General features: G+C 38.5%; 1 protein-coding gene across 1 annotated transcript in view; it reads right to left on the bottom strand.

Moving 5' to 3' along the window:
• LOC145990517 (uncharacterized) overlaps window positions 1-2,172 on the bottom strand; it is a 59,411-nt gene extending 57,239 nt beyond the window's left edge. Inside the window, exon 1 of the mRNA XM_083126213.1 lies at window positions 1,920-2,172. Within this exon, the coding sequence (XP_082982339.1) occupies window positions 1,920-1,989 (70 nt within the window). The 5' untranslated portion in view covers window positions 1,990-2,172. The remainder of the gene's footprint in view (window positions 1-1,919) is intronic.
• Between the last annotated feature and the right edge of the window lie 20,134 nt (window positions 2,173-22,306).

Here is a 22,306-nt window from a genome sequence, read left to right as displayed (position 1 = left end):
GACTCCTAAAACACGTTTATGTCCACACACACACACAAACAAACACAACAGAAGTGAGAACATTTTACATCTGACATCGCCTCATCTTTTTGTGCGCAATCCTGTACATTGTGACAGCTTCTCAACGGCTTATCAGATACCACTGATAAGACCGGAAAAGTGTGCGCAATCCGGCTGTAGCCGTTATAGCAATTTCCTGATTGGCAAGGTGATGGCAAAATGTCTGAGAGTTCGTTGTACGTTATATTTGGGAGATTCTACGGCTCGTTACGATATAGCCTATCACTAAAATGTACTGTATCATATGCACTATATTGTTAGGATTATTTTTTAAAAAAATAATTATTTGTTAATCATTAGTCAATATATTTCAAATATTACATAGAAACTCACCCATGATATTTCCTTCCTCCTACCCAACAGTAAATTACTGTTTAGTATCTCTTCACAATATTACCTTTACATATGAATTTAATATTCAAAATCTTAGTTACGTGGGATTCTGTTTAGTTTAGATTTAGTTTACTTAGATTCATATACACTAATTGCCCCCAAAGATTTGGTTTGAAAAATTTTGGTTCTTGGTCTCGAAAAGTCAAGGAATTTTGTTTCTACAAAATAGTAGACACCCTGAAAATAATATGTATTCCAATAAATTCCATGGACAAAAAACTGCTCCAAAATGTAAGTATTAATTAATAACTGAATTTAAAGTTACAGAATCAGAAAATAATTTTATAAATTCAATATTCATCTAATGGTAGATGGAAGACTAATTAAAATAAGAAGTTGTTCTTTAAAGCGTTGCAACTAATTCACTAAATAATTTACATTCTTAATGATACTAATGTATCTGTACACATTTATTAAATTATCGGTACGTGAGTGGAAGAATAAACAGTATCTGTAACCAACTTTGCGACTGTTTATATCTGGTTACAGTGCATATAGATGTTACGCTGTATTGTGCCACTTCTAAATAAATTCTAATCTATTTTTAGCGCCAAATACCCAGTTTACAATATACAACGTTATTAAAAAAGAATGGTACAAAAGTAAGGTTAATTTATTTTTAAGTGAAAAGAGATACAAAAGCAATTCTGGTGGGAAAGAAGAAAGGAAGGTTGTAAATTTATAGCCTGTGGTTGTAGTTGACGTAAAATCCGCTAGAGGCGCTATTTGTTGTTGATAGCTAAAATGGCAACAACGAAGATAGAGCAAGCACATTGTGTTATGGAATTTGCACGAACAGGGGCAGTTGTTACGGATAGGATTATCGTTTTGACATCTGCCGTGTTACCCAGGGTGCTCATATCAAAGATTTGTAATTGCCCAGGTAAATTTACAGCCTTCCTTTCTTGTTTCCCACCAGAATTACTTTTGTATCTCTTTTCACTTAAAAATAAAATGTATAATTTTATATGTATAAAAATCTATTCCATAATGAAGCAAGTTGTTTTTGTGTATAATGTGTCGTCGTGTTTATAAGTATCGGGAGCTTACAAAACTCATCCAGTAAATCACTGTCGCATTTCCTTCAGATGGCCTCTGTTGTGGAGTGGCTAGCACTAGTGGCTAGGACCTTTGGGTTCGAAGATCCAAGGCATTGTGTGATCATCTGTCTATATCACTATTGATCCTCATCGTCGCGATTAACCAAAGAAGTAAGCAGGAAGAAAGAAATCTCAAATTATTTTTAATGATTGATTTCGTTCCTATTTCTGCCAGTTGGCTAATCGCGAAGATGAGGATGGGTGATGATATGATATGACATACAAAGACCACCCATGCCCAGGTCTGGATTCGAACTCAGGACCTCTGGCGTCGTAGCGCGGTGTGCTAACAAGTCTGACACGGAGGCCTGCTCAAAATATTCCTAACTTAACGATATAATTACTTAAATAACTATAAGTACTTACCTCTGCCATAAACGTGATGAAATCCATTAAAACTGATGCACAAGAAAATAGCAAACACATGGAAGTTCATGTTGACGTCACGTGTTGTGATGATCCACACAAATGCGAGCGCTTTATTTGAAGAGAGTTTCCGAAATTTCTTTCAAGGGAGTTCCTTCACATATTAACCACCTAACTGTATTTTGCAATTTTTCTTCTTTTCGTTTCAAATTGGTGCAAAGCGCAAAACGATACTTTTCCGGAGCACATTTCCGTCGAAAGAATAGCACGATTTGTAAGATTTCCGAAGAAGCGCGCAGTAAGAGCGTGTCGCCATCTATGGACCATCTGGGGAAACTAGAAGTTCAACAGGTTCGTCGCGAGGCCCGGGAAGAAATGCGGCCAGCCAAAAGGAGGAACGAAATAAAGACGTGCGAGTTTATTGGGGGAGGACCACACCAGTGCCCTCTGGCAGGCGATGAGACAGTTAGGAAAGTGATGATACAGCGAAGACAGGAATACGAATCCCATCTTCTATTTTGATTCGTTGTCAAGTGTATTTACTTTTCAATGGTGTTGGCATCCTTATTATTTCTGATATGAAATCTGAAATTCGATATTTCCCAATGACGTACTAGGACCTGTTTAGTTCCTGAAAAAATCCAGGCTTTAATCTAATAATTTTTGAATGTTGCAAAAATCACTTCGATGTACGAAGTCTACCATAAATTTGAATTCTCTGATCATAGAGAATTCATTATGGGCTCACTTTAGACCTCATTCAACAAGCTGCAACAAGTACTTTTCAGACATAAAAATAATTATTGTATATTTTTTAAAAATCTAATTTTTTCTCTTTTCATCAAAACTGTGTTAAAGGGTCACACATATTGAATTAGTCTCTAAAAGTTCAAAAGGGGCACAAAACTGTATTTCCATGTCCTTGTAATACCAACGTATTATGTTATCTATTTAGATACAGACAAGCGTTTGTGGACCTGGCATGTAGCTAAACATCCGCTAAATTAAGAGATTGTTGTTATAATTATTACATTAAGCAATTTCTGGATAATGCCCATGAAATAAATTAAATTTTATAAAAATATTTATGAATAGAATTTTACAATATATAGGATGTTCAAAATGTTATTTATGGTCACTGAGACGCATTACACGAGGGTTACTAGCAGCGATAGGAGAGGGGGCCCACCACTTTTAGCCAACTTTGCCCCCGAAAACTCTACTTGTCCTCCCTTCCCCTCCACACACACATTTATAGCACCTAATTGTTGCTACTGGTTACTAGACTTAACATGTTGAAACAAGTTAAGGACAAGGAACACCAACAAGCGTGCATATATTCAGAAGAGGCTGGGGACAGCCTATGCAACTTGGGATATACATGCTAATAGCATGAAGCCTGACCTGCCTGACATATCCACGTAGGTATATAATAGTTAGTAGAAATAAGCATGTAAATAGGTTAGGCAGGTCGTATTTGGTGATGTTCAGTGGGGAATTGGAAATGAATGAGTGCTGGTATGCTTGTGTGCACAGACCTGTCTTTCTGATACAACCCTTTCTTTTGTGATTTCTTAAATAATACATCGATACCAATCCTCTCTCTCTCTCTCATCACCACAAATTGCGCTCCTTCTTTCATTTGTGCCACGCTTGAATTGTAATAACTAATAATGTATTAGATTTTAACCACTCACTACTGCAGAAGTTCCCAAGATCACAAAATTCATGATCACTGTGATTTTTTCTGCCAACTGATACATTGTTTAATTCTTATCAATATTATATAAAATTCTAAACAAGTTACTGATGGATTCTAAGTCTTTTTGATTGAGTATGTTAAATGATTCCTATATTTGGTTCGGTTTAGAACTTCTTAGCACATTCTTGGTGCTATTGTTGCGTTTCTCATGACTAGACATTGGAGTTTAAGTTTTTAACCTATTTTTCTTTGCAGGTAAATAAGAAATAACAACTTTCGTCAGGGTTTCATTAAAAAATCAACAACTGCTGAAGTTTTATACTGCCCAAAATAACCTATTTTGCTTGCCAGAACCTATTTTAGATTTGTGCGCGTATATCAAAGCTTTTTTTTTGTCTTTATATATTTTTTAAGGTTTTAGAGGATTTTTATGTCGGAGGCATTTTCTCTGTTTGGTGACGACCGCCACTGTTGCCTCCACAATCCAAAGTGCAAACTTCTGATCGGTGTGGTCTTGCTCACTTTCACATCAGCTCGGTGCTTTGTGGCATTCACACCGTGCGAAGTAACGTTTCCCGGAATTCAATGAATTACCGGTGAAGAGTCATCCTGGTATTGTGCCTCAAATTATACATACATAATTCATTCTTCACATCAACAAGTAACTTTTACTAACAGCACAAGTATAGTATTAAAATAATTTTTGGATAATTTTGAAAATTACAGTAAAACCTCGTTAATCAGGACTAATGGGGTTTAACGAAAGTCCGGATTAACTGAAATAACCTAAAAGAACAGTAGAAAGTGCATTAAAACTCCGTTTATAGCAACAAAACACGTTTATTATGGTGTATTTAAAGGGCATAAACCTAAATACACTATACAGTACAGTACAAAGTCTGCGGGAAACAGAATTTCATCAGTGGTTGACTGCCTTTCCTTTGGGAAGTTCTCTTGTTGACTTCTAGTCACATTTAATACCTTGCATTCTGCTTCTGCTTCTTCCATTTTTCCTTTTGCCTGTCCGGATTAAGCGAAGTCTGGCTTATCGGGGTCAGGATTAACGAGGTTTTACTGTATGTATACAAATTAAAATTTAGTTAGAAAATTAACATTTAGTTGTTATATGTATCTATTAAAATTTCTTGTTATTTTTTTAAAAAAAAAATTCTAACGATTGTATCTATTCAGTAGTTTTCAGGAATTTTGAACCATTTTAAAGTTTTTTTGGAACCTACTTCGGGATTTGTCGAACGTAATTTAAGATTTTTAGAGACTATTTTAGGATTTTTAAAGCCTACTTTAGGAACCTAGAGGCACACTTTTTTAGAACTTCATCTACTCATGACGTATGATCGACAAGGAGCGCTCGGCCGTGGACACGACGGAGTGCTGTACGGTACAACCTCTCTGGTACAACCATTGAACTGTATAACACAACCCTCAGGTACGCCACTCGCTTAGCACAAACTTCCCTGAGAGGTGCACAAGGATACTAAACTTGACTTAGAGAAATGACACAAGAGATTACATTTTACCAATACCTTGTGACTGAGAATGGCAGACTACATGTGGGAAAGGTTGAGCTAACCCAGTCTGGGCACGAAGACGTAGTATCGTCTCCACCATCGACTTCCTTCTGTCTCCAATTACTCCGTCCAAAAAGCCACGTCTCTCTTACTCCCTCTCGTTTTATTCGCCCCTTTCGTCATACCTTCATCTCAGTCACGGAAGCCATCGGACGTTTACCTAACAAATTACTAAGTCATGATCACCAGATTGCAAGTTTTTACATGTGTTCTTACAGATCCTCCACGATATATAGTTCAATGGGTACAACTCAAACGTGTAAAGGGGAGAGAGAGAGACAGAGACAGACAGAAATGAGAGTGTACATTGTTGACCTTTGCGTAGCTACTTGTGCGATCAGCTCCAATAAATAAGTGCCAATTTTAAAAATTTACTGCCGGTAGGCTTTCCGGCATCATAAATTACTACCGGTATGCTTCTCGGCAACTTAATTTATTTATTTATTTATTTGAGAAATCCTGAATACAGAGATAATACTTCCCGGCATCATACTACCGGTATGCTTTTCGGCATCATAAATTTCTACCGGTACGCTTTTCGGCAACTTAATTTACTACCGGTAAGCTTTGCGGCATCATAAATTACTACCGGTATGCTTTCCGGCATAATACTACCGGTATGCTTTTCGGCAACTTAATTTACTACCGGTATGCTTTTCGGCAACTTAATTTACTACCGGTATGCTTTCCGGCATCATAAATTACTACCGGTATATGCTTTCCGGCAACTTAATTTACTACCGGTATGCTTTCCGGCAACTTAATTTACTACCGGTATGTTTTACGGCAACTTAAATTACTACCGGTTTTCTTTCAGGCATCATAAATTACTACCGGTATGCTTTCCGGCATCATAAATTACTACCGGTATGCTTTCCGGCATCATAAATTACTACCGGTATGCTTTCCGGCATCATAAATTACTACCGGTATGCTTTCCGGCATCATAAATTACTACCGGTATGCTTTTCGGAATCATAAATTGCTACCGGTATGCTTTCCGGCATCATAAATTACTACTGGTATGCTTTCCGGCAACTTAATTTACTACCGGTATGTTTTACGGCAACTTAAATTACTACCGGTTTTCTTTCCGGCATCATAAATTACTACCGGTACGCTTTCCGGCATCATAAATTACTACCGGTATGCTTTCCGGCATCATAAATTACTACCGGTTTTCTTTCCGGCATCATAAATTACTACCGGTATGCTTTCCGGAATCATAAATTACTACCGGTATGCTTTCCGGAATCATAAATTACTACCGGTATGCCATACCGGCTCTATTCGATCACTGGTGATGTTAGCATGTATTTCCAAGTTGCTTAGGCTGGCGCTAGCCTCTCGTGTTTCATTCTGCCGCTGAGCTGCGTTGGTGCACTTGTGAAAAATGGTCGCTATATTGGTCACTCATTTCAGCGGAAAAAAGTCAGGAACAAATTAATTGATTTGGTTTATTTGACTTCGATTTTCTGCCACTTTTGGCTAATCGTGAAAATGAAGACGAGTGATATAAAATTGATGAAGAGTCGCTCACAAAGAATACCCATTTCTAGGCCGGGATTCGAACCGGCGATCCCTGGCGTCATAGTGGGCTATGCTAACCACTTTGTCACGGAGGTCGGGTTGACTTCCCGAAAACGACGAACACAAGCCATTTGACTAAAGGTAGGAGAGACGAATCAACTATAAGCGAACAATGAATCCTTACTAAAAAAATAAATTGTTATTTACTGATTTAAAAAAAAGAATCCAGTACTAATGAGGAAACAAATACATAATAATAATATATGTATAGTGCGGATTTATAGGCACTAAAAGGCCTATAAATAGGCACTTGAAAAGGCGCTATAAACTAAGAAAAGGCACCAAAATAGGAACTTAAAAGGCACCCTAAAATAGATAGGACATTAAAATGGGCAGTGAACACGAATTTATTTAAATTTTCTTACAGTGCACAGTTATACTGTATTAGCACTTCAGTTTATACATAAAAGTGTGCTAACAGTTAACTAAGTATTAGTACTATTTTGATCGAAATACACATTTGCGGGAAATCGTCCGTTAAAGTAATTCTCACAAAAAACAACTTATGCTAACAATTGTATCAATTTCAACAAATGCCCCTGTTGCGCACAATTCTTCACAAGTGATGAGAAAACAATTAACTTGCACCATTTTATCCTAAAAAAAATAAGTATTTTAAACGATGTTCTATAAAAAAAATGAAGAGGTGGGTTGGTGTCCAAGTATGTCACCAACAGGTTGTCCAGTTTGCTTATCTTGATCAAGCGACAATTGGTAATTCCAAAGATCTGACATCCCTTGGGGCTTCAAATCTGGCGAATACCACATTTCAGTCAGTTTAATATCAACAAAGTCTTACACTCTTCAGTGAAGGGAGACCAAAAGTTGCGTAAGAAAAGCTGAAGTTAGCAAAAATTGCAGAATAGGCCCTTTTAGGCACGATTAAGCAAAATAGGCGCTAACCTTCGAAATAGGCATTTATAGGTACTATAAAAATGCGTTCTCGGACTAGAAATCCCATGAAACGAACTTTAACCATTAAAGCCCATGTTTTACTACAAAGAAATAAATAAAGCAAATAGGCAAAAATCCGCACCCTATCTTCTATCTGCTATATATATAAAAATGGATGTATGTGTGTCTGTTCCAGCATAACTCTCGAACGCCTAGAGTGATTTCAACCAAACTTGGTACACATATTACTTGCAATCTGGAAAGAAATACTGTGGGGGTAAGACACCCCTGGCACCCCTAGGGGTGGGGGTGGGAAGGGGTGACATGTAAAAACAATCGAAAACTACCGATATTAGTGTGGAATCCATAGCTTTCGGGGTCGCTAAGATGAATAGTGACACTCCAATGGCGTTCAACTCAAAGTTCATTTTACACTATGATTAGAATTAATTATTTTCCTGTCTAATAGAAGATTGGGATAAATAAATTCCCGGCCAATCAGCTAGTACGTAATAATAATAACAGTAGGGAGCCCAAAGCTTTCGCCTTAGACCGCAAGGCCAATGTGCGGGACACGTAATAATAATACCAAGACAAATTATTGGGTGTGGTCGAGCCCCACTGTGTTCTAGATTGGTTAGTTCTACTGTTCCAAGTTTGCGTATTGACATTAAGATCTTAACATTTCTTTTACTTCAATATGTACACAAATATTGACGCGCGTATTAATTCCATTCTCAGTCTTGTCTAATGTAACCTCTCTTTAGCAATATGTCGATGTCAGAATATCGGAAATAATATTCAATATATCGTCGCCGAAGATCTTGAAGTTTACATGACACATTTAAAACATTTTCTCATAACTTTGTTCTACTGTACATGGCGCCCTCTTTCCTTCAAAATGCACACTACCTTATGAATTTGGAATTTTCGTTTGTAGTAAATCTGTCTACATTTTGAACACATCATAGTAAATTTGCAATCATCATGATTTCTCTCTGCCACACAACTCTTCACTTCCACTCGTCTACAATGAATATACATGGCAATATTCGCACCAGGAGAAAGTACTTTGAATAATTTCGCACCCCTACATTCTTCCCCTCCTGCTCGAGAAACGGGGAGCTTCTGAACCTTAGCAAAAACTAAATTTTGCACATTCCCATTCAAATCACGTGCAGGTATTTTGTCACAATGGATATCATGTTTCTGATGTCCCATAATGCCGTTCAAGGCACGTCGAGATCATTCTTCACAATAAAGTCCTCTGCTCAAGTGGTCTTTTATCTGAGGATATTTAGGTTTAGATGATAAGGGATAACCCAGTAAAGTCTTCACCTCATTTCTTATTAAGTCTGAAGTTCGCTCTGTTGAAGAATTGATCCAGGATAGATTCAACATCATGGTTTTCTTTCTGGAAGTTTGAGATTTTCCCTCCAGGTGGCAGGACCGAGATGATATATTCGATTTCTGCTTCCTACAGCAGACTCTCGTGAACTATTAATGCGTTCAAATTACAAATTAACATGTATTCGTTGCAAATAGTTCTGCTTCACGAGAAAACATTACTTTTCATAGTTCCTGTACTATTTAAGAAATGTACAAACTCTTCCAAATAGTGCGTAGATCTTGGATTTAACAAGTGAATGCTCAGAGAGCAAATATAAGAAATTCAAAATATTATTCAGCCGTAAGTTTTTGTAGCACAACGTAATCTAGTATTTTTAATAACCATTACATTATTAGGCCAGGGAACGAAAGGAAAATAACGCCGAATGTCGAAAATGATTCCGTAAATGTTGAATTTTGGACAATTGTTAGACCGCCAAAAGCTCAGATTCGCAGAACGTATATCTCCGCAGCTAATGGTCACACGAGGACCTTTTCTGTAGTCTTGATTCTCATTAGATGGGCTTCTTATAATTGTCAAGAAGCAATTTTTATGTAGCAAGCGGCTCACATCTAAATAAAATGCATTAACTTACGTAACATTAATTGTAATGCAAAATTCAAATACCAAATAGACTTTATTTTCTGTTAGCAAAACAATGGATAACCAAAGTTTATTTTACGTGTTGTAACGTGAATCACCTCCTGCTGTCCCTAGAGACAGATTAATATTTACTGGGTTCAATATCACATGAACTAATTGGAGTATATTTAAAATATGCAATGGTTTCCACCGCGAAAAAGCGAGTTCGCATTCTACAGGGTGTCTCAAAAGTCTTCATACATAGGGAATGTCACTTCAAAATAAAGTTTCACGTATGTACTCAACGTGGCAGCCTTTCAGACTTCGGCACAGGTCAATACATTCTCGCCAGATTGTCCCGCTTATACGTATAATAAAAGAAAATTTCATAACTTCCAAACAAACTGTCAGAATGATGTGATGATGTGATTGTTGTTTCATTTTAAAGAATGACTCAGAACAACACATTCAGTGGTAGTTGCGCATGCGCTGTAGCCAGAATGTCTTGAAAACTGATATCAGTCTCAGTAACCATTCGTCATGTGGTCGCCACAAGAAAAGGTGTTTTGTGTTTTAACGTTGTCTGAAGTGAAGTCTGTGACACTTGTGCAGAGACGATTTCGTGTACGTTATGGTTTTGGTGCTAAAGAAGAAGTTTCATCGTACATTTCAATATAGAAATTGGAAAAAACAGTTACGCGAAACCGGTTCTTTGTTGCCGATAAGAGGTAAGCATTCAAAAAGGAAAGTGTCTGATGAGAATGTGGAGCGTGTTCGTGCCTCATTTAGCCAGAGTCCGAGGAAATCCATACGCCAAGCTAGCAGGGAACTGCAAATTCTTAAATCTACGATACACAGGGTACTCCACAACAGACTAAGCCTTCATACATACAAAATTCAACTTCAACAACGCATAAAACCTGGTGACAAGCCTGTCAAGGTTCAATTTGCTAACGAAATGCTTAGGAAAATTGATCAGGACGATTTATTCTTGGACAGTGTTTGCTTTTCGGATGAGACCACCTTCCATGTTAGCGGTCATGTTAACCGACATAATTGTAGGATATGGGGTTCCGAAAATCCTCACGAGGTTCGTGTGAGAGAACAAGGTTCTCCGAAATTGAACGTGTGGTGCGGCGTGATGAAGACCAAAATCATCGGTCCCTTCTTCTTTGCCGAGAGAACAGTGAATTCCAACAATTACCTGGACATGTTACAGTTTTTCGTCGTACCCAAAATTCCACCCGGGGCCATCCTGCAACAAGATGGAGCACCATGTCATTTCTCAACTCTCGTTAGAGACTTCCTGGACGAGCATTTCAATGGAAAATGGATAGGAAGAGGTTCAAATTTTATTGAATGGCCGCCACGGTCACCAGACCTCACTGTGTGTGATTTTTTTGTGGGAGTATGTTAATGACAAAGTTTACTGTACACCGGTTAGAGATTTGCAAGGCTTGCGTGAAATAATTGTGGTTGCAGTAAGCAACATTACCCCGCACATGCTTCAAAACGTGTGGCTTGAGGCTGACAACCGGTTTATTTGCCGTGCCACTAACGGTTCACATGTGGAAGTGCGCTAGTTTTCTTGATTTGTAAAAAAAAATATCCGAGTTGTTACAAGTTTGCACAAAGTTTGTACAAAAAATATTGGTAATAAAAAGTTGTGATTTTTTATACGTATAAGCGTGACACGCGTAGGTTAATGCGCTTGTCACGGCTCAATAATATCTTGGCGTCTCGCCTGAAAAGAAAGAACGTTATTACTAAGTATGGAGACTCTTGGGACACCCTGTATATTGTTGACAAAAATGTTAAAATAACGGAAACCTTTGGTATATTAACACGAAGGGAAAATAATAACGCGAATATGGAATATATATCGGAAAGTATATGCAAAAGTAACTAAAATATGTAAAATAAATGCTAAAAGCTAATATATGCAGAATATGGAAGTTAAAAGACATTTTTCGAACTTACATACCGCAATCCCAAAAATAATCCAAATAGCATCTATTATTATTACGATGAAATGAAGCACCATAGGAAGTCAGAACGTCTGGAGATCTATCGTGTCATATATCATTAAGATATATATCACATAATTATAATAACTTTTTAATGCATGCTCATGTAATTATCGCTTACCAATGTGTTAGTATTATGTATTTAAAGCAACTTTACACGATTTAGTTACAGCTAATACGTGACAATAGTTCCAGTATTTGGTTCAATACCTATTACAGGATAAACTATACAGTTCTACCACGTCAGCAGTTTTTATGCTGCTGCCATCTACACGCTTTTTTACCAACTACATGCTTTAATGCTGTTGATAAGTTTCGTTCAGAAATGCCAATCAACAATTTATCTGCAATGATTTTAAAAATATATAAATATAAACTTAGTTATTAATTTGTAAAAGCTTAAATGTTTATTAAATAAAAACACATCGCAGATACACTAACAACTTGAGGTAAAAATTTCTCCTAGTCTCGAAGCTGCCTGGAACACTTTATGTGAACATATCTTCTTCGTAAGTGTTTTGTTACTTTTCCGTTCCTTGCAGATGTCGCCTCGTATGTAACAAATATCAGCTCTACATAGACCTTGTTTCGGAAGTAGACTGGCAGGAGCTGTAATGGAAGAATGCAGCTAAAATGAGATGAAGTAAAAGTAATGTCAATTTCCTCGTCCAGCTGAACATTAGCAGTACATTATGTTTATACATATTGACCTCCTCGTCCACAGTCTGCAATCATGACACTAAAATAATCCAAACAATCAGTATCCATGGAGTTATTTTTAGGATTTTTCAAGGGAGTGGCAAGAAAGGTAATTATTTTTCCAGGGGGGAAAAGGAGGCATATTTTCCTCCACCCTCCCTCAAGAAACTCTATTTCAGTCTGAAATTATCATGTTTCTTCAACGAATTTATCATAACATAAATTACTGTGACTGAAATGAAATTTGTATGAAATATATTGAAATATATAATTTGTAGGTGGACATTCCCTTTCCAGGAGGGGGCCGTGGTCCCCCTTGCCCCCCTTCCGGACTTCCATGTCAGTGTCAGCGTTGTCACCAGGCTTTCCAAAGAGGGAAATACCTTCCGCTGGGCTTTGAAGACCTCTATCTGTGACAATACTTGTCTATTTTCCTTCAATTAGAACAAAAAAAACATTGTTTTTGTTTTCCTTTCTTACCCCCCCCCCCCAATTTTTCGTCTTTTTTTTTTGGCTTTTCCAGTATTTTTTGCCGTTTTGTTGCATTTTTGAAATCACTTTTGAGGCTTCTTTTATGTCCTATCTCTCTCTCCCTGTTGTTTCATGAATTTTAAATACATTTTCTAGAATAACTTTCATTTATTGATAACTAACGCCATTAATTGATAATATGGTAAGTCCTAAAGTACAATATAAATTTTAACTGAAATCTTGATTAAATGACTACATTTAATTCCTGGCTACAAGTTGCCCCCGTTTTCGGTCTGTGATTAGATGTCTGTGCCTGAAATAGATGGATTGGCGCATGCGTATATCGTTTTGTCCCAAGCTGCTCCACGCGAGACCAAATTCCACGGACCTTCGTTGGTTTGTCGCAAACCGTCGCAACTTGTCGCAAGGTGTCTCGAGTCAAACGTTTCGTTCTGTGTGCGGCCTGAACTCGCGCAAGGTGGGGGGGGGGAGAGCAGATCAATTCAACTATTTGGGTGGGCTCATACTATTTCTAGGGCAAAATCTCCGAAAAATAATCTCATTATTACGACGAACATACCTGCATGCTTTCACTCTTGGCTTTGTTAATCCTCTAAAGACACCGAGAAGAACACGTGGAGGAAGAGAACAAACTCTTGCTGGTATCTGCAGTACACAAGGAACCGAAGGAGAACACGTAGCCTCACCTCGACTGAAAGCATTGGGAACAGTTTCGACACTCGATTCCTTATGCAGAGCCCTCTGGTGTATGTTTGTATGTTACTTGGCAACGTAAGAAAAAAAATCTTCACAATAATTCTTTGAATGTTAGCGACAATAGTTCTTTGTGAGCAGTGGGGTAGCAATATATCGCGAGGCCCTGGGCAACATCAGAATGCGAGGCCCCCATCCGCTTCTAAATTTGAAATCTCAATGTGAATGGATAGAAAATCTTCAGGGATACGTCAGCAAATTGTCATATTTAAATAATAATAAATTACCGAAGAAAATTATATTTAATAATTTCACTCATCCTAAAAATGTGTTTGTGTTTTCCGGGAGCTGATATAGAAGCTATGGGAAGGAAGTAGGAACTGCTCATATTATCCATTGGCTTCTTGAGTTGCAAACAACCCAAGCATATAAATGCCTCGCACTTGCTTCGTGGCAGTTGGAGGTGCTTTATTGTTACCTAATTAAAATCGGGAATGCAAGGTCGAGAGAAAGAAGAAAAGACGAATTGATTTTTATTCGAGAAAAGAATAAATAGGTAAAAATGTCCACGCAACTTATCGTGAATTTTTGCGTAAATGTTTCACATGAGAAATATGACAATTTTTACTTTTTCCAGGCCCCCTTAAGCTTAGAGCCCGCCCGCCTGTATGTCACGCCCCTGATTTGACGTATTATAACGTTTAACTATACATTAAAGCCAGATATGATAGAAACGGAATGTTTTAATTTTATTGCCTACAAAAATTTTCCTTTTACATCATTTTTTCCGTCACTTCTATTTAATACATTTTTTGTATCAACCCCACGAAACGCGAGGCCCCGGGCTGTCGCCCACTTCGCCCACCCCTTGCTACGCCACTGTTTGTGAGTATGAAGTGTTTGGACATTAATCTACTTGTACTAATTCTAAAGTGTCGTGCTTGGCCCAGTATCCTAAAAAAAATCAAGTCACGAAAATATGGCAAAATTAAGACTATCTACTAAAGAGAAAGTATACGTAACAGGCGTGTACAACTGAAGACAAAACATTGAAACTAGTACCGCGTATACATTACACATTAAGCTAACAATATAACATAAAATCAAATTTTAGCACGAGAAATTATGTGAATAAAAAAATAATGATCATTCTTTATTGAACAGCCCACGTAATCTATTTCCGACCGTGACTTTTGGCCCACCCTGTAGAAGCACTAGGGACAATGTTCAATAACATTGCATGCTAATAGAGCTTGCAGTTCTAAAGTACATTATGAATTGTGTTCTTATTCTAACAATAAAAATCTAAAGTATTTATATTTTATATAGGATGGGCCCTAACATCAAGACTCCTGTGTTTGAACCTGACTGAGGGCTTACGAAATAAAAACGTTCAAACGGAGCAGATGTGCTTCAAATGGATTCTGCTATTCATGGGTAAGTAAAGACAGTTCAATTTTCAATTGTTTATAGGCTGTTGTAAAATTATATTAAATTTTTCCTTTACACTAACATAATTTCTAATCTTTTTTTTTATACAATAATAATTGCTGCTTTGAAATTTATTACTACTTAAGAATTATATTCAGAACATAAGTGCATATTCTAAATTTGTATGTACTGTATATGAATAGTTACGTTATGACTAGAGACCAGATTTTAAAGGGAAGCCTTCTTTTTTATTTTTCAACACGGATCATGGAACAAGTAACAGCAGATTTGATTATATTGCACCAAGATTACATAGTTTGGACTTCCTTTTTTTTTAAAAAAAAACATTTTCCTTTCTGTTCCTTTCTTATGTGACTAGTACTTCACCCTACATTCATTTCCTCCTCGTTTATAAAAAAAAGAAACAGCTTCCTTGGTCCCTTTATTGACAAGATATCAAATATTTTGTACGACTGTATTTTCCATAAACAAAACATTCAATTGACTTATTTGGTGCAGCTTACAGGAAAGAAAGAACCAGCGCCATCTATCTTACCTTTTCTCCATGAGTGTTGGGAGTAAGTTGCAGCGATAACTTCACTCAACGATTACCCTCCTCACGTAGTTCAGTATCGACTCAACAGATGACAGGAGCGGCGCTTTCCGATTTCTATGTTGCTGCCACGTTGTGGGTCGTTGTGGAAATACAACGATCCATGGTATAAGCTGGATGAATTTTTACTCGATGGGCTACGTTTTCCTTTTTGAATGAAAATACCGTTGCTAAATTACAGATAAAGACAAATATATTTCAAGCGATGAAAGATTTGCTAAGACTGAATCTTTTAATTGGCATGTGGCGTGCAACTTTTGTGTGTTAATATTATCATCGCGGTGGGTGAAACTTATTACAAAATTAACTCATGCTTCAAATTCAATTTAATTCAATAGTTTTTATTCTTGCCGAGATTTAGCAATGCTAATCTAGTCTATCCTAGGCTATTGCCGCAAGTCGAGGGGGTGGGGCGCACAAAATTGAGACACGGAAGGGGCAAAAGTGACTTAAAATTCCTTAATATTGTTATAATAGTAAAATGAAACATGTCAAGTCCTTTAACTTGCTTACTTCATGAAAGAAGGTAGAAGTTTCTAGCATTTTTTAAATAACTTCTTACATCCATAACCCTATTTTCAGAGGTCACGTAACAGTGCTCGAATGTAAACAATTGTTTCTGGAAGAAATGAATGTAAACATTTTGAATGCCAACAATTGAAAGTTAAGTGGAGGGATATTGATAATTGATTTGCTTTTATGTTCAATTTATGCACAGTAAGACTAATCGGGACTGGACTTACTTGTGCCTCCACCGGGAATCGAACCTGGGACCGCTTGCTTACAAGGCGACGACGCTTCCACTGCGCCATCGGGGAGGCCCTGACGATTGGAATTAACACCTTTTATTTTTATCAGACAGTGTGGCTACCGTAATGTAGTGTCGGTTTCTTTTCCTTTGGTGCGTGTGTGGTATTAGTGTTGTGTTGCGAAATGCATAGTGCAAGTGGCGCTTATAAACCAAAACGAAGTTTAATGAATCATTTTTAATCAGACGTGTCTATATTTAAAAGTTTACAAGTTTACAGGACAGTGGAAGTGCCCAAAGGATAGCCTATTGGCCAAACATTTTATATCCCGCCCTCCCTTTCCTGCTGATATATATAAGGACAGATAGAGCCAGCACGTGGTTAACATGATGTTACAAATTTCACAAAAACCTTCAACAATATCCACTCATTTTGCATCTTTAGCCGTGCCAATAAAAGATAGGCCTAGACCTGCTGCGGATTAATACTTAAATTGAGGTGAGCTAATTTCGGCTAATGTTAACAGTTGTCGAATGTGGAATCCTCTCTCAATTAAGTGGATAGAACATGATAACATTATGTTCTGACCTAGTTTCTGAATTTTAGACTAGTTTTAGTTTTATAATACATAATTTGTATTCATGTCCAGATATTATTAGAATAATTAAATCAAGAAGACTTAGGTGGGCAGGCCATGTTGCACGAATGGGAGAGGAAAGAGGAGTTTACAGGATTCTTGTTGGGAAACCTGATGGTAAGAGACCTATAGGAAGGCCAAGACGAAGATGGAGGGACAACGTTGATATGGACCTAAAGGAAATCGGTAAGAATGGAAAAGAGTATATAGATCTTGCTCAAGATAGGGACAGATGGAAGGCCTGTGTTGCTGCAGCCATAATCCTTCGGGTTTAAAGAAGGCTAGAGAGTTTGTTAGTTAGTTAGACTAGTTTTAGAGCTAACTCATTTATTTTTTTAATCGGTATTCTGCTGGAAGGTAGCAATGGCGAAATATATTTATTGCACAAATGCATTAGTTTTTTCTATAATTAAATTTCTAAGGGAAGTCATATGAAACTCATTTCGTCTCTTCCTTAATTTTCCCACAAGGTACCACCCCCTTAGGCGTAACTTAGCGGCGACAAGGAGGGGTCAGTTTCCCCCCAAAATTTCAAGCTACTTAAAATGTTTTTTTTATTAACCTCCTGGGACCTGAGGAACAAATAAATAAATAATAATGTTTATGATTCATTAGATGTAACAGTTATTTAGTACAATGGTCATGAACGCTATTTGTATGACATGGACAACTTTTCGCTTATGTCCCCTCACCAAAGATAAGCTCCACATTCGATTCACCCCCAAATTTAAGCCTCAAGTTTGATTCGTTCCCCAAATTTAAGCCACAAGTTTGATTCACTCCCCGAAGTTAAGCCCGATGTTCGATTCGCCCCCCAAAGTTAAGCCCAAAGTTAAGCCCGATGTTCGATTCGCCCCCCAAAGTTAAGCCCAAAGTTTGATTCGTCCCCCCAAATTTAAGCATGGAGTTTGATTCGTTCCCCAAAGTTAAGCCCCAAGTTTAAATCACCCCCCCAAGTTAAGTCCGATGTTCGATTCGCCCCCCCCCCAAAGTTAAGCCCCAAGTTTGAGTCGTCCCCCAAAGTTAAGCCCCAAGTTTGATTCGTCCTCCAAAATTTAAGCCTCAAGTTTGATTCGCTCCCCAAAGTTAAGTCCGATGTTCGATTCGCCCCGAAAGTTAAGCCCCAAGTTTGATTCGTCCTCCAAAATTTAAGCCCCAAGTTTGAGTCGTCCCCCAAAGTTAAGCCCAAAGTTTGATTCGTCCCCCAAAGTTAAGTCCGATGTTCGATTCGTCCCCAAAGTTAAGCCCGAAGTTTGATTTGTCCCCCCAAAGTTAAGACCGAAGTTTGATTCGTCCCCCCCAAGTTAAGCCCCAAGTTTGATTCTTCCCCCAAAGTTAAGTCCGATGTTCGATTCGTCCCCAAAGTTAAGCCCGAAGTTTGATTCGTCCCCCCAAAGTTAAGACCGAAGTTTGATTCGTCCCCCCAAAGTTAAGACCGAAGTTTGATTCTTCCCCCAAAGTTAAGCCCTATGTTCGATTCGCCCCCCAAAATTAAGCCCCAAGTTTGATTCGTCCCCCAAATTTAAGCCCCAAGTTTGATTCGTCCTCCAAAATTTAAGCCTCAAGTTTGATTCGTCCTCCAAAATTTAAGCCTCAAGTTTGATTCGTCCTCCAAAATTTAAGCCTCAAGTTTGATTCGTCCTCCAAAATTTAAGCCTCAAGTTTGATTCGCTCCCCAAAGTTAAGTACCAAGTTCGATTCTCCTCTCCAAGGTTAAGCCCCAAGTTCGATTCGCCCCCAAAGTTAAACCTCAAGTTCGATTCGCCCCAACCAAAATTAGCCCCAAGTACGATTCTCCAAAAGTTAAGCTGCAAGTTTGATTCGTCCCGTCCCCCCAAAGTTAAATCCCGAATTCGATTGAACCTCAAGTTGAGCCCTAAGTTCGATTCCCTACACAAAGTTAATCAAGTTAAGCAAGTTAAACAAATTCGATTTACCCCTTCAAGATTAAGCCCCAAGTTTGATTTCCTCCAGAGTTAAGCCCCAGTTCAATTGGCCCCGTAAGTTGAGCTTCAATTCGTCTCTTGGCTATTACCACCCAACAAATCCTTTTCACACAAGATACCAACCTCAAGGCCAAAGGAAATTCTTCCTGTAGCAATATTCCTTTCGCAGACGCTAGACACAGGGAAGAAGACACGTAAATCGCTGTTTTGTCGGTGGCCAGTTACGTCACATACCGCCATTTCCTGCACATGCTTCCCTTGGGCTAGTGAGATGTTTTTCAGCGACCGCCACGTGCCCGATTTTTGAAGACCATTCGAGGCCAAGACGTCCACGTGTAGCTATAAAGAGTGACCTTTGCTTCTCCACGTGTTGCTGTACTGTGCGAATCGGTCCAGAAAAATCATTAGAGATTTTCTTCTTGCATGACAGTAGCCAGCTACAAAGATACCTGCAGAGGCCTCGGAAAATATGCAAACTAAAGAAGCCGCCTTCTCTGTCTTTTCACTACGATGCTTACTTACAATATATCGGTGGCGTAAGCAGAGAATTTCAATCGGGTAGGTTCGAAGTGGACAAACTAAGATTGACTGTTTTTCTTCTCCCCCTTCTCTCGATTTTTACTTCTTCCTCTCTTTCTCACTTTTCTTTTCGCTCTTCTTCCTCATTCATTATCTCTGTGTTTCTGTCACTTTCCATCACATTCTGTTCACTTATTTGTTGTGTTTCGTTCACTTTCCATCACATTCTCCTCACTTATTTCTTGTGTTTCTGTCCCCTTCAATCACATTCACTTCACTTATTTCCTGTGTTTCTGTCACTTTCCATCACATTCAATTCACATATTTCTTGTGTTTCTTCCCTTTCTATCATATTCTCTTCACTTATTTCTTTCGCTCCTTGTGCCTCCGCTCTTTTCCACCACTTCTTACTTCATCTGTTTTTATTTCCCATTCTATAATTTTCTCTATATTTAGTTCTCTCTCTCTGTCCCTTTATATAACTTATATTTTTCTTGCCTTTTTCTCCGTCTTTTTGTCAATCACTTACTTCTTTCCTGCTTTGTGTCTGCCGGTTTCCTTGTCTATTACTTCCTTTTCACTTTTCCTTTCTTCTCTGTCACTTTCTATAACTTTCTCTTCACTCTTATTTCTCCCTTCATCTGCTTTTATAGTCCGTTCTATTATTTTCTCTTCACTTATTTCTTTGTTCCTGTGTATTTCTGCTCTTTCATATTACTTTCCCTTCAATTATTTATTTCATTGCTCCTCTGTCGTTTGATTTTTCTATCACTTCGCTTTGGATGTCAATCTATCTAAATCTAGTATTTCGTATTTTTGTTATTTAGCATCGCTTTTCTGCCACTTGCGGCTAATCGCGACGATGAGAATGAGTGGTCTGAGTTTTGGGTTGTAGCCAACTTTATGCACAGTAAGGCTGATCGGAACTAGACCTACGGTTTAAACTCGAAAGAGAATAGTAGAAATTGCCATTAAAAATTTGCTATCAAAATCCACTTTTCGCCGTAGGGTTAGGCAACACACATAGCGCCTTGCAGTGTCTTGTTTTTATTGCCGGTGACTACCAGGTTCCAGTTTCATATAAATACACTCTGTCCCGGTATCTCTGGAACAAGGCCTCAATTAGCGGCAGAGAAGGGGAAGGGGAATCGAGTGGGCAGAGCGAAGCAGTACACGATGCTGCGAAGGCTGGTATAGTCCACGCGTGTACTTGGTTAACGTCCAAGATCTGAAGAGAGCTGCCGCAACGAACGTGGGTGGGGATAAACAGCGGGCGAGTTGCTTTTGTCCAATCACACTCAACCTTCAGCCAATGGGCGCAGTTGTCATTCTGCTCGTCTACTCCACGTGGAGTCTCAGTCACATGACTGCGGATACGCTGTTGCCGTACTTTGCAACTTCAGTGTGGAGACCGTGGGAAGGTGCTTGTGCGAGGAGGGACAAGGTGGCGTGGAGTAGATGTGGAGAGTAGATGTGTGGCAACACTGTGGATTGGATGTGATTGTTGCAGCTGGTGGGCGCATCCCTTTGACTTCAAAGCCAGCCGGTCGTTAACGTAGCTAGCGTGTCGACTATAACTGCAGTCGCTTTCCCCCTCCACACAAACCCATTCCCTCTCACATGTTCATTGGTGGAGTCGTTTCGCGTCACTACTTGCGCAGAGACTTGTTTGCATTCGCATCCTCCAGTGATAGCCTGGACAGAGTGTACTTTTTTGCTGTACTATATCTACTATTTATATTTATTTATTTTAGTCGCATTACTACATATCTTAGGTTAATAGCGACAATGATGATGAATGATGAACTTATCAAATACATGATGAAATTGTACAGTCAAGGACACTACTGGGTTGTAAGAATTACATCAATTGTCACTTGTCTGACCTTCCTGTCAGAATTCAATCCTTTCACGCACCGTTGTCCAATATAATCGCTTCCCACTTCCCTTCTCTCTCACACAATCCCAGTCCTTACTCTCTCTCGTATTCTCGCCAACTCATCTCGCTCCCTCACGATTCCAACGCTCATTCCATCGCCGTCTCTCAAGTCACTAACCTAACGTTTGCCTAATTGCTTATTCCGCATACCTTTCTCTGCTTCCTGCTATGTTAAGAATACCATAAGACTTGTACAGTGTCTCTCAAAAGTTTTAGGACAACTACATTTTAAACTAGGCAACCCAATTTACACAACGCGTTGGTGGGTTGCGTGTAGAGTTAGGCTCAATTTAAGGGTTGCCACGTGCTCAATAGATATTTATGAAATAAGCGAAAGAAATAAATCTAAGCACGAAGATTTTTGTATAAAACTAGAAAAAAAAATCAGTATTACATTTGTTGTAAATGAAAAATATTTTCTAAAAGAAAGAAAATTTATTTTCTAGTACCTCATTGCTGATGAGTCTACATAAAGAAAAGAAGAGAGAGGAAACGGAAGGGGACAAAAGAGAGAGAAGAGTTAAAGGGGAAGAGGAAAAGTAAAGGAGGGAAGAAAATAGGGGACAGAAGTGGATAGGAGAAGTAATGAGGAGAATGGAAAAAGATTCGAGGAGAGATGAGGAAAATGGAGCAACAGGAGATACGAGGAGGAAAACGAGATGAGAGACGAGGAGAAGAGGAATTTGGAGAGGAAAGGAGAAAAGGAAACGAGAAGAGGGGAATGGAGAGTAGAGTAAAAGAGAGAAAAAGAGAAGAACGAAAAGAAGAGAAGAAGAGTGCAATGGAGTCGAAAATCGAAGAGATAAGACGAGTGGAGAAGAGTGGGATGGAGACAAGATGCGAGAAAAGTAGGGAAGGCGATATGAGATAAAAGCAGAGGAGATGGAGGGGAGAG

This window comes from Lepisma saccharinum, chromosome 7 (assembly GCF_977018435.1).
Source record: "Lepisma saccharinum chromosome 7, izLepSacc3.1, whole genome shotgun sequence".
Taxonomy (NCBI): domain Eukaryota; kingdom Metazoa; phylum Arthropoda; class Insecta; order Zygentoma; family Lepismatidae; genus Lepisma; species Lepisma saccharinum.
The sequence above is the reverse complement of the archived record's forward strand: the minus strand, read 5'-3'. Positions and strand labels throughout refer to the sequence as shown.